Source organism: Myxine glutinosa, chromosome 3 (assembly GCF_964187855.1).
Source record: "Myxine glutinosa chromosome 3, kmMyxGlut1.1, whole genome shotgun sequence".
NCBI classification, from domain to species: domain Eukaryota; kingdom Metazoa; phylum Chordata; class Myxini; order Myxiniformes; family Myxinidae; genus Myxine; species Myxine glutinosa.
Window position 1 is genome coordinate 94,867,327 of NC_136263.1, and position 18,872 is coordinate 94,886,198.

Below are 18,872 nucleotides of genomic sequence, written 5' to 3' on the forward strand. Positions count from 1 at the left end.
CAAGCAAACGTGTCAGGAAGGCGATGAAGAGTCCCAAAAACACGCTATTATTGAAACTGCTGCTAGGTTAATCAGAAGTGATATAAAATCTCAGGTTTCTACCGTGACGAATCAGTATCCAAGTAGTGATGATTTAAAACTTGATTCAGCCCTATCGTTCATTCCGACTAGTCTGCGGACAGCACTGGAAACATTGTTCGTTGGGAAAGACACAAGACGCAAGGTTGCGGCAGTTGGTCATGCCATAATTCAGGCAGTTCGCCCACGAGCTGTCATTGCCCACGAGCTGTCATAGTAGTGATCTTGTCATCGAACAAACGTTGATGAGGTCTCTGAAGAGCACTGGTGGTCTAACTCGCGGCAGTGGGATGACCGAGGACATGCGAAACCTTTGGACCTTATCTGCACCTGTAACATCCGAGTACAACATTGCGATGCAGGATTTCACAAACCTAACCTATACTACAAGTCCGCAACACAAAGACTCAACTGAGGCGCGCATCAAAAGAGATGCATCTGATCTCGAGAAAATTCGGATAAAGCTTGCAGCCTGCTCACCCTTCACATCTGATCCTACTCTGAGAAACATTGTCAACGGGATAGTGGCTGGGCCAGATGTGAATGTACATGACTTTGAATCGGTTGGAAACAAGATCATTGAAGATATAATCGGAAAGTCGGCATTTACTTACAAATTCAAGCGGAAAGACAGAGCCAAAACCCTTGGGAATATCTCTGCTGTGAAGATTGCTCCTGATCGTACCATTGATCCTGCCCTTCTGTTCCAGCGTTTCCTTCTGGTGTCAAGGTCAGGAGATCTTTCCCTTGAAGAGGTTTTGACGTATGAACTAAGCCCCTACCCTCCAGCCCTCTTTGAGACCAGGAACATTCTTCGAAAAGCAGACAAACCTCAGCTTGCTCAGGCAATTCGAGACCATGCTGCGGACTTATCAAGTGAGGCTGTGATGAACTCTATTCCCAAAACAGATTGTTACGTGCTTGATGGTGGCTCGTTGCTCCATCGTTTACCGTGGAACAAAGGCGACTCATATAATGCAATAGCTGAGTCTTATGCAGACTTCACTGTGAGACATTACGGACAAGCGACAGTGGTGTTCGATGGCTATGGTGAAGGTCCCTCCATAAAAGACAACACACATCAGAGACGAGGAAAAAACCTGCACCCTATTGTTAGTTTCACTGCAGAAACAGAGTTTGCAGGCAAAAAGGACGACTTTTTGTCTCGTGACAAAAACAAGGCAGACATGATTGCTCTCATCAGCACAGCACTAACTAAAAGGGGATGCCATGTCATTCAGTCACCAGGGGATGCAGACGTTGATATCGTTAAGGCAACTGTTGAACGATCCCGTCATTGCACCACAACGTTGGTCGGTGAGGATACAGATTTGCTGATCTTGCTCCTTCATTACTCCAGAACAGACAATGAGATCATCTACTTCCGTTCTGATGCAAACAAGCAGTCAAAAGAACACAGAGTGTATAACATTAACCTGTTGAAAGAAACTTTAGGAGACGATGTGTGCAATGAGTTGCTCTTTGTACATGCCTACTCACTACTCAGGATGTGATTCTACTTCAAGGATTTTCGGCATCGGAAAAAAGTCAGCCTTCCGGAAATTAGTGAAATCTGATCCTGTCATGAAGTCCTGTGCTAGTGCATTCATCCTTTAAAACAAATCTCAAGAGGACATATCAGATCTTGGCAAAGACCTGATGGTTGATCTCTTTGGTGGCAAGTCTAATGATACGCTATCATCACTGCGCCATATCATTTTCACCAAAAAAGTGGCAACTGCTCAAGCATTTGTCACTTCTGAACGGCTCCCCCCAACATCACCTGCAACAATATTCCATAGCCAACGTGTGTACTTTCAAATTATGGTATGGATGGAGATGGCAAATGAAATGAACCCAACTGAATGGGGATGGAAACAGGAAAATGATCAGTTAATTCCAATTATGACCCAAAACAATGCTGCGCCTGACGAACTCTTGAAAATTATCCATTGCAACTGTTTGGGGGGATGCAAATCCTCTCGATGCAGCTGCAGACGCTATGGACTCCGCTGCACTGCTGCATGTGGCCCTTGCCAAACTGAAAACTGTGACAATCCAAACAACACTCAAGAGGTCGATACTGAGGAGGAGGATGACACTCAAAACTGAACGCTCTGAAACTTATTCTATGGACAAAGGTGTTTGTGCATTAGGTGACAGCTGAAGGTCATGAGTTCAATTTCATAATGATTCAACAGCTCAGTAATATCCAAAGTTGTCTTAATGTGTTCCTTGCCCCCAAAAACCTGGGGATAGACATCAAGATCATTAAATTTGAGTCAATAGTTATGGACTTGCGGTCATTTGGAGGTGTTGGTGGCCATTATTGACGCCATATTGGATTTTTGTGTTACATATAATGGCCCACTTTCATTTTTAATGGTCTTAATGTGTTCCTTGCCCCCAAAAACCTAGGGATAGACACCAAGATCATCAAATTTGAGTTGATAGTTAGATAGTTATGATCATTAAGAGGTTTCGGCGGCCATCTTGGACGCCATCTTGAAAAAAACACTTTTCCGGGGGTCCTACTTTGGTAAACTTTTAGTATGTTATAACGTACGCTAAACCCTACCAGAATCAGTTGAGAAACCTTTTGTAGCAATTTTTTGGGGGTTAAACTGTATTTTGACCTGACTAGTGGGGGCAGACAGAGAGTAGACAAACGTGAGGATAAGAAGAAAAGTGGAAGAACAGAAATTAAGAAAGACAACGAGCAAGGGGGGGGGGGGGGGGGTAGAAAGATCAAAGGTTGGAGCAGCTCACACCTCACCACACATGCACGGCTGCCATCTTGCCACGCCCAACAGCTAACGGCCAGGAGAGGGAGAGAGGGAGAGAGGGAGAGAGGGAGAGAGGGAGAGAGAGAGAGAGAGAGAGAGACTTTGACTTTTTAGTCCTTTTATTACAAAAATATAAAAGTAACAATATACACGTTTTGCAATGAAATCAATAATGCCAACAAAAAGAAAAAAGAAAAAGAAGAAGCACCCAATGATCATCAAATAAGAAACAATCAGTATCTCACAACAGTATTCTAAATTCGTTTTCTTTAACCTCACAAAACCCACCAAGTATCAACAAAGTTTTGAAAATTTCCAGCCTCGTTGGAAAGGGTAAATTCCAGTTTCAATCTTGCTGAGACTAATGCATTCAAACACAACATGATATTGCAGTGCTCTATCGGTTTGCCAGATAGTTTGTCTTTTCTTGTCAAATAAACAGCAAGTTTCGCAGTTGCTATTAGGAAACTAAACAGTTTAGATGCAGGATTCTGTTTAGGAGCAAAACCAAAGACGAAATTTCTCAAAGAAAAAGTAACATGCATTTCGTGTGCAATGTAATTCAACCAATGAAACAAAGGAAATAATCGGATACAGTCTATGAATGCATGAAACAAGTCCTCATTGACTGTACAGAAGGGACAACAAACAGATACAGGAGAAAAATGTCTTATAAACGTGTTGGAGGGAACAATCCAGTGGGCCAAACGCCACTGGAGATCACCTGTTCTTTTGGATGTGGGCTCACTATACATGGCTTCCCAGATAGGTTCGGTGGGGGGTCCTCCGGGTAACAATCCTTTCCATCGGGTAACTCCATTTAACGAAGGGTTCCCATTTAACAGCTTGAGGCACATGTTGTAGATGCCCTTGCTGTCCATTGTCTGGAAAAGCTTTGATCCATCGCTAACAGGGGGCAAATCGTTTTGAATGGGTTCAACAATCAATTTAGGCACTGTCGGCTCATTTAGATATTCTTCTGTACCTCGAGTCCAAGTTAGGCCAAGTTGCCGTCCCACCTGAATCATTTTCCTCAAAATTTTTGCAATCATCCTATGGGACCAAATCCCTGTCAGTTCGGCGATTTCACTTACGGATTTCCAACCATACCCTGAGTCATGTCGGAGATGCCGCACCTTCACGATACCAGCTGCTATAAAGTGTTGGCAAAAATCTCGACTCTTTGGAATGTCGGGAAAGAGAGGGTTATAGAACAAAGGCTCGTGTGCCAGCATTTTCGTTACATATGTGTCCGCCTGACGACTCACAGAAAGGCTCTGCCAGGCATTTAAGAGGCTTTGGTAAAAAGCAGGGAGAACCGATATGTCGACATGTTGGAGGTTCATTTGAAAAAGTTCAAACCCGTACCCGAGCCTACCCGCTCGCTGCAGTACAAGGCGTGCAGGGAGCCGGCCTGGCAGATGTTCCATGTAGAGGAGACGTTGAATGGACCGCAGCCGGAAGGCCATTAGGCGGGCTTTGATGTCGACGAGGTTGTGGCCACCCTCAGCCGAGGGGCGACATATCACATCGGGTCGTAGCCAGTTGTAGCCTCCCCAGAAGAAGTCCACCAGTTTGCCCAGGAGTGCTTTGAGTAGGGCCTCCGGCGGTTGCAGGCAGATGAACCTATGCCACAACATTGTGGCAACTAAGTTGTTGATCACTAGCACACGGCCCTTGAAGGACAAATGAGGTAAAACCCTTTTCCATCGGTTCAATCTTTCTCCCACTTGCTCAATTACCCCGTCCCAATTTCTCTGAGCATACTGTGGGGAACCAAGGAATATGCCCAAGTACTTAATTCCCTCACTTCCCCACAGCAACCCTGCGGGGAGGGATGGGGGCGGCTGTGGTACAGGCTGAAGAAGGTTGCGATAAAGGGAGGGTATCCATAACGTCTTGCTCTTGTTCCAATTGATTTTTTAAGAGGAGGCAGCGTGAAACTTTGATAGGCACTCAACAAGGATATCAATATCATCCTTATCTTTTACAAAGATGCAGACGTCATCCGCATAAGCACATAGGGTTAGCGGTGCACTCATGGGAGAAAGTGCTATTCCAGAAATCTTCTTTCTCAGTAGATTGAGAAGAGGCTCTAAAGAAAGAGCAAACAATAAACCAGAGACTGGGCACCCTTGCCGAACCCCTCTCCGAACCTTGATGGGGGGAGCCAGCACATTATTAATCTTAATTAAACTAAATACATCTGTGTATAGCAAGGAAATGTAGGAACGAAAGTTTGCTCCGAGGCCGCATGCCTGTAACACATGATGCATAAACTTATGGTCGATACTGTCAAATGCCTTTTCAAGATCAAGCGACATTATTCCAAAGTCTTCTTTAACACGGTTACCATCAATGAGATCTCTGATTAAAGAAATATTATCATGGATGGATCTTCCAGGAACACAGTAACTCTGTTCTGGCAGTACTAGATCACCAATAACCTTTTTTAGTCGATTAGCTAGTACTTTTGAAAAAAGCTTGTAGTCCGTGCACAGCAGGGAGATCGGTCGCCAGTTCACCAAAAGTCGGGGATCTTCAGTTTTCGGGAGCAAGCACACTACGGCTCTTCTTAGACTCAGCGGCATTATACCAGTCTGTATAGAAGTGTCCAAAACATTCAGCAACTCAGGGCCTAAAAGGTCCCAAAATGTCAGAAAGAATTCGGGAGGTAGACCGTCAATACCCGGTTAGCTCAAGGAGGGTGATTGGTAGGTCAAGCTCCAACCGTTGAGCCTCAGTTAGGGAGGGGAGGTGAGAGGTTAAATCCATCATTGTATCATTACAAACAGTCTGCTCCTCAAAAAGTTTTGTAAAGAATTCAATAATGTTTATTCTAACATCATCCTCGTTGACAACAACGTTGCCTCTTGAGTCCAAAACAGAAGAGATTAGCCGTGATGGCTTGCTTAAGGATTCTAAATGAAAGAAAGACTTGTTTGGGGTGTCTGATAATTTTACATTCTGTATTCTAAGTCTAATTAATGTACCGGCTGCTTTCTCTTGAACTAACTCCCTTAAAAGAGCTTTCTTTACAAGCAATAACCGGTAATTGGCGTCATTGTTTTCATGAGCCAATTTACTCTCCAATTGTAGAATATCCAATTCCAACCGGGCCATTGTAATGTGCTTGTCGTTTGTGCTGTGTGATTGGAAACATTGACAAAAAACCCGAATTTGAGATTTCATGTTATCCCACCATATGCTGGATGAAGAAAAGGAAGATTTCTTTGCTACTAGACTTGCCCAGAAAACACGAAAGGCTTCTTTAAACATACCATCTTCTAGAAGTCTAACATTAAACTTCCAATAAGCGCTCCTATTTGCGGGTTGGGGAAAGGAAAGGTTTAGGGTTACCATATGATGGTCTGAAAACACGGAAGGAAAAAGATTTGAAGAAACCGCAGTATTTTTAAAGGGTACGTTGATGTACCATCTGTCAAGCCTTGCCAAGGATACTCGACTATTGGCGCATCGACACCAGGTGTACTGGGATGTGTTTGGGTGGTGCAACCGCCAAACATCAACGAAGCCCATTGTGCTAAAAAAATTGGATAAGTGTACATGGGACTCAGGATGGGGTTCGACAGAGTTTCTGTCAACCGATGGGTCGAAGGTGCAATTGAAATCACCTCCGACACACACACAATGATCAAAATCAACCGATCTTAAGTGATTTATCATTGAGGTGAAGAAGGACTTACGCTCTACGCTATCACTTGGCGCATACACATTAAAAATGGTGTAATGGAAGTTATGGCTTACTAGTTTGAGAGAGCTAAGCCGACCATTTATTACCTCCTGAAAATGGCATGACTCACACACGAGGCCTGGCTTCAGCAAGAAGCCGATTCCAGCAGATGAAGCTGATAAATTGCTGAAATAGCATTGGCTCTTAAAAAGTTGATGCCAGTTATGTTCCACATTTGGTGTGATGTGAGTTTCTTGAAGTAAGATCACATCCACCTTTTTCCGTTGAAATATGTTTTTTACTTGAACCTGGCGGAGGTGGCTAGCACCACCACCGTTAATATTTAAAGTTGCAAGTTTTATAGTTTTCATCCTGTATTGATGAAATCAGCCTGTGGCTGGGAACACTCTACACCTGCACGTGTGATGAATTTTCTTAACCTGTGGTATTGTGACTTATTCAGGTCAAATTGTTCAGGCGTTTTAATTATGGATTTTGCAGTGTGGATGAATGCAACCAAATCGTCAAAATAGTCTTTAATGACTATGTTACGCTGTCTGTACGTTTCGGCTAGAAACGACACGATGTGTTGGGGGGGTATCTGTGACTGAGATGCTGATGACTGTGACAGCTCAGTCACTTCCACCTCGTCCTCAGACTCTGACAGGTCTGATAATGTCCCACCTGGATCTTGGGCCTTACTTGCAGCTCTCACGAGCTCCTCTGGATGCATCTCCTGAGATTTCGTTGGGTACTCTGGTACACACTCACGAGCAGACTGGTGCTTACTTTCTTTATGTGTGCTTTGGCAAATGGCTGCAGATCTCTGCGTAGCCGGGGTTACGATTTCTGTTTGTAAGACAGAGCAATTTGTTTGGTCACCAGTCCGCTCAGCTACTGGAGGGGGAACCGGTAGGGCTTCGCGTTCAGGCTCAAAAATGGCCGCATTGTTCGGATCAATGTAGGCTTTATTCTCAGAGCCTGGGAAATCAGTAACATCCTCTTTTCCACTTTGGCGTTCGATATTTTCGTTTGCTGTAAACGTTTTGCCCTCTTTTGCAGAGATAGTGTCTCTGCCCAAGACAGCCTTCTTTATCGCACCATCGGGGCTATTTGTTAGTGGTGCTTTCCGTTTTTTGGTCAGTATGACAAATTCTTCATTCATGGGTTCGCCAGCAGTACTAGCATCACCAAGTGCCATCTCACTGGGTTTGGGTAGCACCGGGGCGTCGGGAAGCACGGTCGGGGCGTCGGGAAGCACAGTCGGGGCGTCGGGAAGCACAGTCGTGGCGTCGGGAAGCACAGTCGGGGCTTCGGGAAGCACGGTTGGGGCTTCGGGTAGCACGGTTGGGGCTTCAGGTAGCACGGTTGGGGCTTCGGGAAGCATAGTCGGGACCTCGGGAAGCACAGTTGGGACATCAGGAAGCACAGTCGGGGCGTCGGGAAGCACGGTCGGGGCTTCAGGTAGCACGGTTTGAGCGCCAGGAAGCACGGTTTGAGCGTCGGGGAGCACGGTTTGAGCGTCGGGGAGCACGGTCGAGGCGTGAGGAAGCACGGTCGATGCGTGAGGAAGCACGGTCGAGGCATGAGGAAGCACGGTCGAGGCGTGAGGAAGCACGGTCGAGGCGTGAGGAAGCACGGTCGAGGCGTGAGGAAGCACAGTCGGGGCGTTTTCTTTTTTACAGCCCACATTGGTGTGTCCCAATTTGCCGCACTTCGTACAAGATGCTTTGGGACAAAACCTTTTAACGTGTCCGAAGGCTCCACAAAGGAAGCACGTTAAGGTGCCTGACGAAGCGTACATTTGATATTGACGATCATTTACCGAAATTTTAAACGAGATGTTTCGTCCTGTATCGTCGCCGCGATCAGGAAGCACCATGAATACTTGTCTCCGGAAACTCATAACATGTTTCATTCGTTCATCCCGACATCCCAGGGGAATCATCGAGATTCGGGAAACAACAGTTCCATACCGGGTCAGAACAGCCATTAACTTATCATCTGTGATAAACGGAGCGACATTTGAAATAATAACTTTAATCGCCGGTGTGTCCATCGGGGAAACCATGACGAACTGCCCACCTTTCAATGACAGACCGGTACTAACAACATCATGCACGAACTTCTCGTCCGACACGAAAACAACAAACTTTTGGTTCATCCGCGACGCGGCGTGGACATTTTCATCGCCGATAACATTCCCTACAGCTAGGATAATGTCCTCGGTAGGAACACCTTCGGGAGAGACACACACGAAAGCATGCTTCCTTGTTAGGGCTTCAAACCCTTCCTGCCGTGCACGAACACTCGCCATAATGGCGATGTCTCACCTTTCCACCTTGACCAGGCGGAAAGGACACAAAATAAAGAAAGTCGAAATGAAATAATGAATAATAAAGTTCTCACGACGCGAGTAAGGTAAACAGCACCGACGGAGCAGGTAAACTGAACCGAACGGGTCTGCTCTCACCTTTGGGCTCTTCTCTCACTCTCTCTGTCTCAAGGGAGGGAAAGAGGCACAGGTGGTAAAGAAGGACACGACAAAGGCGCGATGGGAAAGGAAGGAATGGGGGGGGGGGGGGGACAACACAACACAAGCACGGAGCTACAGCACACGAACACCAGTGCACGCCATCTTGCCACGCCCAACACACGAACGGCCAGCAGGGGGTGAGAGAGAGAGAGAGAGAGAGAGAGAGAGAGAGAGAGAGAGAGAGAGAGAGAGAGAGAGAGACTTTTTGACTTTTGAAGTCCTTTTATTATCAAAATAATACAAAAAAATGTATTTATATCTTCACACCAATCATAAATACATGAAAAAGCAATGAAACGAAAAGGTTACAGAAGTATCACGGCACACAATTTGCCAAAATAAACCATTAACTTTATACAACCTACAAAAATATTACCAGTTGGTTCTCATGAAGCTCACACAACCCTTCATGACACCAAGTATTGGTGAATTCATCAAGATTGTTTGCATCCTTATAGAAACAAAACTCTAGTTTAAGTCTTGCTGACACGAGGGCATTGAAAAACAACATTACATTGCATTCCCCGGCAGGTTTACCGTTCAATTTCTCCCTTCTTGAGAGATATATTGCCAGCTTGGCTGTTGCGACAAGAAACCTCATTAACATATTTTCCTTGCTTGACTTGGCATTAAAGCCGAAAATAAAAGAACGCAACGAGAAAACAACCTTCATTCTGTGTGCCACAAGATTAAACCACCGAAACAAAGGAACCAATCTCACACAATTAATGAAGGCGTGGAACACGTCCTCCGTACATATGCAGAATGGGCAACATGTGGATGTAGGAGAGAAATGGTTGATTAACTTATTGGAGGGGACTATCCAGTGGATCAGTCTCCATTGGAGATCACCAGATCTTTTACTTATGAGCTTGCTATACATGGAGTTCCATACAGGTTCAGAGGGGGGTCCCACAGGCAACAGTCTCTTCCACCGGATTATTCCATTTAGCGGCGTATCCCCCAGCAGTAACTTGACACATGACTTGTATAGCTCTTTACTGCTAGTCTCTTGAAAGGGGCTTATCCCCATGCTAACCGGGGGTAAGTCTTCCAACTTGAAGTGCACCAGTAACCCAGGAAAAACCCACTCATCATGCAATGGTTCGAGCTCGTGGGACCAGCATACTCTCAGCCGTACCCCTATTCGTATCACCTCTCTCAACACTTTTGCAGTCACTCTTTCGGACCGAATTCCTGCTAGCTCGGCTACTTCTCGAGCTGATTTCCACCCGCAACCTGAAACTTGCCGGAGGTGCCATACTTTTGTGATGCCGGCAATTATGAAATGCTGGCAGAGGTGTTTACTTTTGGGTATGTTTGGGAAAAGCCGATTGCAGAACAAAGGCTCTTGTGCAAACATATGGATGTCGTAGTTGTCTTCTTGACGGCACACTGTGAGGTTCTGCCAAGCATTCAACACACTCTGATAAAAAACAGGAAGAGGAGATGTGTCAACTTGTTGCAGCAGGACCAAGAAACATTCGCGGCCATATCCCAGCCCGCCAGCTTGCCGCAAAATGTGGGTGGCCAAAACATGGTTTGGCAATTGTTCTTTCACCAAAAGTTTTTGCACAGTGCATAGCCGAAAGGCCATTATGCGGCTCTTGATGTCGACCATACTCTGGCCACCCTCGGCCAATGGACGGCATACAACGTTTGGCCGTAACCAGTGATGCCCTCCCCAAAAGAACTCCAACAGTTGCCTTTGCACTTCCTTCACCAAGCCTTCTGGTGGTTGCAGGCAGATGAATCTGTGCCACAAGAAGGAGGCGACGAGGTTCTTGACTACCAAAACTCGGCCCTTATACGAAAGGTGAGGCAGGGCTCTCCTCCATCTACTCAATCTCTTTTTTACGCGTTCAGCGACACCTTCCCAGTTTTTCTGGCCGTACTGTGGGGATCCAAGGAACACTCCAAGATAGCGAACACCTCCATCCACCCACTTTAAACTTGCAGGAAGGTGTATTGGCGGGTCTTGCGCCATTCTAGATGCACTGTCCCTGACAGAGGGAACCCATTGCGCTTTGCTCTTTTCCCAGTTGCACTTCAACGAGGAAGCTAAACCAAACAAATGTAGGCACTTAGCCAGAGCTGCAATGTCGTTATTGTTTTTAACAATGATTGCAACATCATCAGCATACGCCGATACGACAACTGGAGGGTGATCAGGAGATATACTCATTCCAGAAACGTTATTCCTTAGTAACACGAGAAGTGATTCCATTACAAGGGTGAACAGTAAGCCGGAGACAGGGCAACCTTGCCTTACCCCCCTTTGAACCTGTATGGGAGAACAAAGCTCATTGTTCACCTTAACTAAACTGAATATATTGTTGTACAATAAAGCAATATAAGTTCTGAAATTATCTCCAAATCCACAGGCTTCAAGCACATGATTCAAAAAGACATGATCGATGCTATCAAAAGCCTTTTCTAAATCAAGAAAAATTATACCAAAGTCATTCTGCACACAGTTGCCATCTATGAGATCTCTAATGAAAAATATGTTATCATACATAGATCTACCTGGAATACAATAACTCTGATCAGGGTGAACCAAATCGCAAATTACCCTTTTAGCTCGATTCGCCAGAACTTTTGAAAGGATTTTATAATCAGTGCATCGTAGAGAAACAGGTCTCCAATTCTTCATTTGTCGCAAATCACCAGCCTTAGGAAGAAGGGACATCACCGCTCTTCTCAAACTTAAAGGCAATTCTCCATGAGTCAGTGATGATTCAAGAACATGCATCAGTTCTGGACCTAATAGTTCCCAAAATTCCACATAAAATTCAGCCGGCAGACCATCGATTCCAGGGGCTCTTCCCGAGTCCATTCCAGCCAGGGCTTGCGTTAACTCCTCGAGCGTAATTGGCGAGTCCATATCCAGCCGCTGGGACTCGGTTAACGAGGATAAGTGAGAGGTTAAAAGTCTCATTGTTTCATCACAAACAACCTGTTTTGAAAACAGTTTGGAAAAGAAGTCCTGAACACATAACCGTCTGTCTCTGGGATTTACAACGACAGCTCCGCCAGGATTAATTACAGAAAAAATGTTCTTGGGTGCTTTACTGACAGAGTCCAGACGAAAAAAAGCTTTACTAGGGGTATCTAAAACCTTTAAGTTCTTAACCCTTAGTCTGAGCAACAACCCTGCTGCTTTCTCCTGGATTAACTCTCTCAGCTGAGTCTTCTTTTCTAGTAATAACTGGAAATTTCTTGCATTATTCTTTTTAGCAAGTTTACCTTCGAGCTGTACAATGTCAGCTTCCAAACAAGTCATTGTTATATTCTTAACATTTGTAATGTTTGCTCTAAACTGTTGACAAAACACCCGAATCTGGGCTTTCGTATTGTCCCACCAAAGATTAACTGAAGAAAAAGAGGCCTTTCTTTGGATTTGATTAGCCCAGAAAACTTGGAAGGCTTCTTTAAATAGACCATCTTCTAGAAGACTGGTATTAAATTTCCAGTATGCACTTTTATTTATTGACTGAGGAAAAAGAAACCCCATGGTTACTAAATGATGGTCTGAGAATATTGACGGAAAATAATCTGGAGAGACTATAGCGTTTCTAAAAGGTGAGTTTATATACCATCGGTCGAGTCTCGCAAAGGACACTCTTCCTCTGGTGATGCGGCTCCAGGTGAACTGAGGTTCATTGGGGAAAAGTACCCTCCATACATCTAGCAAACCCACCCGAGAAAGGAAAAGGGATAAATCAATACATGATTCGGGATGAGGTTCTGCCGAGTTCCTGTCCATTACAGGTTCAAAGGTACAGTTAAAATCACCCCCGATACACACACATTGGTTTAGATCAACTGTCTGCAGGTGATTAATCACAGACGCAAAGAAAGCTTTCCGTTCTGTGCTCTCACTTGGTGCGTACACATTGAATAATGTGAAATGGAAATTATTAACCTCCAGTTCAAGAGAGCTGAATCGGCCTTTAACAATCTCCTGGAAGAGGATTGACTCAGGTACTAGCCCTGGTCGAAGTACGAAAGCAACACCTGCCGAAAAGGAAGACAGGTTGCTAAAAAAGCACTGTCCCCCAAAAACGCGACACCAATCATATTCTACGTTTTGGGTGATGTGCGTTTCCTGCAGTAAAAGTACATCGACATTTTTGCGCCGAAACAAACTTTGCACTTGAGCTTGGCGGTTTGGGTTTGCACCTCCACCGTTAATGTTCAAGGTGCCAAAGGTAATTTGCTTCATTCCTTATCAAAAGGTTTGATTGGGTGTTGCGAAATCTCAAGACTGGCTTTTGTAATAAATTTCCTGAGTCGGTGAAATTGTGACCTTGTTAGTGGAAATTCTTTGCCCTTTCTTGTTATTTCCTTTGCTGATTGAATAAATGAACCTAAATCAGGAAATGTATCCCTGATAACTACATTTCGCTGTCTGTAGGTTTCATTCAGAAAGGAGAGTACGAGTTGAGGAGATATCATTGGCTGACTCAACTGAGACTGAGACAACTCAGGCACCTCCTCATCCTCATCAGATTCCGACAAGTCTGACAAGGTCCCTCCAGGATCGAGGATGTCGGCCTCCGTGGTCACTATGGGAATTGTCAGTATCTCTGGGGATTCGCTGGAGAGCTCCACTGTGCAATCCACGATGCCATGGTGATATTTGTGCTCGTCAGAAGTTGAAGCCTCGGTTTCATCCTCTTGTGGGGCACAATCTACCGAATCGATGAGCGACTCGGTGACACAGTTTTGAATCTGCATCGGTAGAGCAGCACTGCAGAGGGATGAGTCAGTCACTGTCTGCTCGTTCACAGTGACTGATGTCAATGATCGTAATGGTTCGTTCGAGGGTTTATCAACGTATTCAGCGTTGCAACTTATTTCACCCATATAGCAATTTGCGTCCACAGAGTTTGTACACAAACTTTCAGACATATTATCCTCAATTGCAGCACCCGATTCACCATCCTTTTTTTCAAACCCGATGGAAGCATGAGGAACACATTGAGGTGTGTGTTCAGCTACACTGGCCTTCTCCAATACCACCTTTTTTGGATTACTGGTAGAAAAATTATCAACCGACGCCCTTCGTTTTTTAGAACCAATAATGGGGTCCTCCTCCATTCCTTCACTACATGAGGGAATCGCAGCAAAGGTTGTGCGAGTTGGGGTCGCTTCGGTTTCTGTGACAGGAAGTGAAGTGCGATCGTTTTCAAGACTCGGGATTAGGATATGCGCATCGATGCTGCTATTGTTCGTCTCACTGCAGGAGGGAACAGCAGGAACCGGCAAACTCACAGGATTAACTCCAGTCGGTTTAATAGGAACACGAGTATTATCATTTTTACAATCGGTGTATGCGTGGCCATTTTCCCCACACTTTGAACACGAAACCTTGGGACAAAAACGTTTAACGTGACCAAAGGCTCCACAGTGAAAGCACGTTAGTGAGGCTGACGAGGCGTACATTTGATACTCCCGATCGTCGGATTTTACTTTAAATGAAATATTTAACCCTGTATCATCACCACGATCGGGAAGTACCATGTAAACCTGGCGACGGAAACTCATAACGTGTTTTATCCTCTCGTCTCGGCTCTTCAGAGGGATCATGGACATTCTCGACACAGCTGTTCCATAACGAGAAAGGACTGACATTAGTTTGTCGTTTGATATAAATGGTGGTACGTTTGATACAACGATTTTCATCGCTGGAGTATCCATGGGGGACGCTAACATAAAAACACCACCTTCTGTGGTTAAACCTGCACTCACGACGTCGTGAACAAAGTTTTCTTCGGACAGGAAAATAACAACTTTTTGATTCATTCGTGAGGCAGCTCGGACATGCTCGCACCCGATTATTTTCCCCACTGCGAGTACCACATCCTCAGTGAGGACTCCTTCTGGTGGAACACACACAAATGCATGCTTCCTCGTTAGGCTATCGAACGCCTCTAACCGAGAGCGTGCATTCGCCATACCAGCGAATTCAACACCCCCCACTTGTCCGAACCGGACAAGAAGGTATCAAACCTAAATAATCGAACTAAAGTAAGTAATAAACGTGCATTATAAGCACAAAAATGGCTTACAAAACGCCGTCGAAGCCAGTAGGCCGCACCCAAAATGGGCCCGCTCTCAATCCTCTCTCTCGAAGACAAAGGTGTAGAACGGATGAAAACAAAATGCCAAAGTACACAGGATAGGAAGGAGAGGGAGGGGGGGGGGCAGGGTAGGGCAGGAGAGGAGGAAAACTCACAAATAACTCACGACAACACAGAGCAGTTGCTCACAGCCGCCATGACGCCACGCCCACCACAAACGAGAGAGAGAGAGAGAGAGAGAGAGAGAGAGAGAGAGAGAGAGATATAGAGAGATAGAGAGATAGAGAGATAGAGACAGAGCCAAATATAGACACTGAGACAGACACATGCAACTGAGACAGACACAGAGGAAGAGAAAGAATATAGTTGGTGACAAGATTTTTGGATTAATATATTACTTTATCAAATAAACTCAATCAAAATCAAACTAAAAGTAAAAATTGGTTTTCGCTTATATTTAGAGCCTGGTGTTGGTTTAACGGTTAGGGTGCTGGCTTGGGATCCAGCACCAAGTTTTGTCCGATCCTGAGTTTGAATCCCCGTCTATCGTTGAATTAACACCAGGGGGGTTGACTCAGTCTGTCATCCTTCTGAGGTCGGCAAATTGAGTACCTGCTCACTGGTAATTGGGGCACTGCATCAGTGGCACAAATGTGCTCCCAGAAAAATGATGCAACCAGCAGCCACAGGCTGCATATATAAACAACAACAACAACTTTCATTTAGATTGAACGTTCAGGAACTCTCGTGTTTAGATTTGTGGACATATTTGTCCACAGAATGCAGGAAAACACTTAGTATAAATCAAAATGTTGTTGAGGATGCATATCACCGAATTATGGGGTTTACATACGCTATGACGGTTTGAGCACTCTCCTCCAATTCAAACCTCTGGGACATCCCCAAGTGTTTATCTTCTTCTGTACCCGCCCCTGATATTTCTGTGTGGAAAGAGAAGTGTGCGACATTTCCTGTGCTGGAAGGTTGCTCTCACGTTTCAAGTTTGTGTGCGTGTTGTCTCAAGTGGCAGCACAACATTTTACAAACTGAACTGCGAAACTCCTCCTCATACGAAGATTGATCAGCAAGTTCGAGACCTAACGTAGAAGCAGAAAAATAAATATGGGTGATTGTTCATTAAAAACAGTTGTGAAAAAAACTGAGTTAAAAAAATTAACTTGCTTTCTTCATTGTTTTGTTTTACGTCAGATCACAGATTTTTCACATCTGCTTGCACTCAACATGCAATCATGAAGACCGCTTAAAGTGTAGGCCTTTAGGCTAGTACCGTGTCAAATTCAAAATCACAGGATGGACCATTTTGTTCAGAGCTACCAACAAATGTAAAAATGATGTGATTTTGTCCCCCCCCATCCTTCCACCACCACCAAAATGTACCGGCCCTTGTCCCATCTCCTCACTCCCATTGCTTTAATCTCCTCTAAACTTCCTTTTCCTAACTTCCCGTTTCTTCAGCAATTCTTTACCCTCCTTTCTTTCATCCAGCACCTTTCTCTTTCTTTTATCAATTTATACCTCTCCCAGTATAAGAAATAGATACACCCCTCTCCCATCCCCAACCTCAGATGACATCTAGTGACTGGTGAGATTCAATTGAGAGATCAGAATCTCGAGAAACAAGCATTCTGAGTATTGCGCTGCAATACATGTCCCCTACCGGCAGTCTGTCGTCCGGAAAACTGTTGGGGAAATTACCAAAGTTCAAAGTGCCATAACTTTGTCAAAAATGATCGAAACGTCGTGAAGTTCGAACTTGATCTGTAACTTATCATAAGGAAACCATGTACCAAGTTTGAAATTATTAGCATTAAGAGTTTAGAAAAAAAGTCCGGAAAACTGTTCTTTGCATGACGGACGGACAGACTGACAGATGGACAGACTGACAGACTGACAGACGGAGGGACGGAGTGCAAACATATAGTCCCCTCCGGTGTACACCAGTAGGGGACTAATAAATATCAATAGAGAAGGCCATCTATAAATAAACAACTGCATGTAATAGATGCAATGATCAAGATAAGTACCGCAGTGTCACCCAAGCGTCTTTGCTGCGCACAGTGAGACGATTACGCTCTCATGATCTCATACTGGCGCCAAACGCAGTTCCATTGGGAATCATACTATTCAATCAACAAGTAACCAGGGTGAAACAAATCTGGATGGAAATTCATAACGGAGATATAGGAATAACAATATCCTGAAAATAAAAAAGCAGCCAGGTAAAGTGGGAATGACAAAAGAAAACAGGACCTGAAGAACTTTTCAAACTTGAACTATAAAAGTCCGCAAGTTCTGTGATGTGTACCTATTTGATACCAGACCCTGTCCCGATTAAATGTACAGTATTAAAGGATACAGAATAAAACTAGACCGGCACCTGGTAGAGCGCATATCTTCACCAGGTTGAACAGTTTACGTTTTGTATCCCACTGATAGGTCAGATCTGGATTCGAACCTGAACCAAAATCTAATCAGCTTGTTAGTGTCACTTACCTGACTCATCCACCAAGTTTTGTCATAAGTTGTCCACAACTTTTTGAAATATCGAGCTATATATAGTGTTACGTGTTCCTCCCCGACCTCCTGGTCTCGGTATACCTCCGAACCCCGGGAGGAGCCATGGCAGAAAAAATATATTATTCCGTGTCGAAATCAATAAGGAAACCACACCAATGGTTATAAACAAACCAATAATATATTAAAAACCACACAGGAATAACATTACCAATAATGATAGCAAATCCAGACAATCAATATATCTTAGGATGGTACCACCACTAAGTCACATAACTCACTGCGTTCCCAGTGACTGGAACAGAAATCCCTCAATGTCTCTATAACTCTCCAAGGCGAAGTTGATTAGCTCCAGCGATCGTTGGAACAATGTCCGATCAAGATCAATCGAGGCGTAGGCGGTCGAAGCGACACAGAAGTCACGTGGTCCAACACCCAGCAAACTCGCGGTAGAATGGAAAATCCCCAAAGATGCGCGCCGACATACACGTTCGCCGCTCAATCAGCGAACCGCCGTGTAATCTTCAAATGCCGCTTTAGTGCACAGCCCTCCCCGGCAGACCACCGGAGGGTAAGACCAGCCGACGTGACAAAAACATTTTCCGATGAACGCAGCGTGCGGGGCAAAATGGCGGATGGCTCTCACTCGAGCCGGAGCCTCGAGGCAAGGTTTCTCCGGAACCTCAATGCCGATACCTGAATATGCAGGTTCCTCAATACTCCGGCGATAACACCTATCGCACGAACTTCCTTTCAAGGTCTCAAAGTTCACTCACGACGTTCGCTCGACCACACCCGTAACGGAGCTTCGACACGCGCCTTCCCCGACCTTTGCCTCACGACCTCTTCTTCCTCCCTCGACATCTTCCGGTGCACGATCCGATTTCATGTTTCATTTTTATCATGAGCGCTTTTAACCTTTTAATCACAATAACCATTTCCTTTAAACAACAATAATCGCCGTTTCCTTCCAACCCCGATAAGAATAATAATACCTAACCAGAAATGTTTCACGTGGATGAAAACCACCACCACGGAAGGGCCGAATCCATAACACTCCCCCCCCCCCCCCCCCTCAAGAAAGAAAGTTTGAACACCGCAAAAACTTTCTTTGCAGGCAAACTCTTGAAACCAACAAACGTAAACTCATAACC

The 18,872-nt window shown here is 44.9% G+C and overlaps 1 protein-coding gene across 6 annotated transcripts in view; it reads right to left on the minus strand.

Moving 5' to 3' along the window:
- The window catches only part of LOC137423368 (transcription factor MafK), a 94,400-nt gene that overhangs the window by 49,419 nt on the left and 26,109 nt on the right, over positions 1 to 18,872 (minus strand). The window contains exon 1 of one of the 6 annotated variants that reach the window (XM_078774269.1): positions 2,850 to 2,887. The exons of the other annotated variants lie outside the window; for them this stretch is intronic. Coding sequence (XP_078630395.1) covers positions 2,850 to 2,861 — 12 coding nt within the window. The 5' untranslated portion in view covers positions 2,862 to 2,887. Of the gene's footprint in view, positions 1 to 2,849; positions 2,888 to 18,872 lie in introns of those variants that run through there. 6 annotated transcript variants of the gene reach the window in all.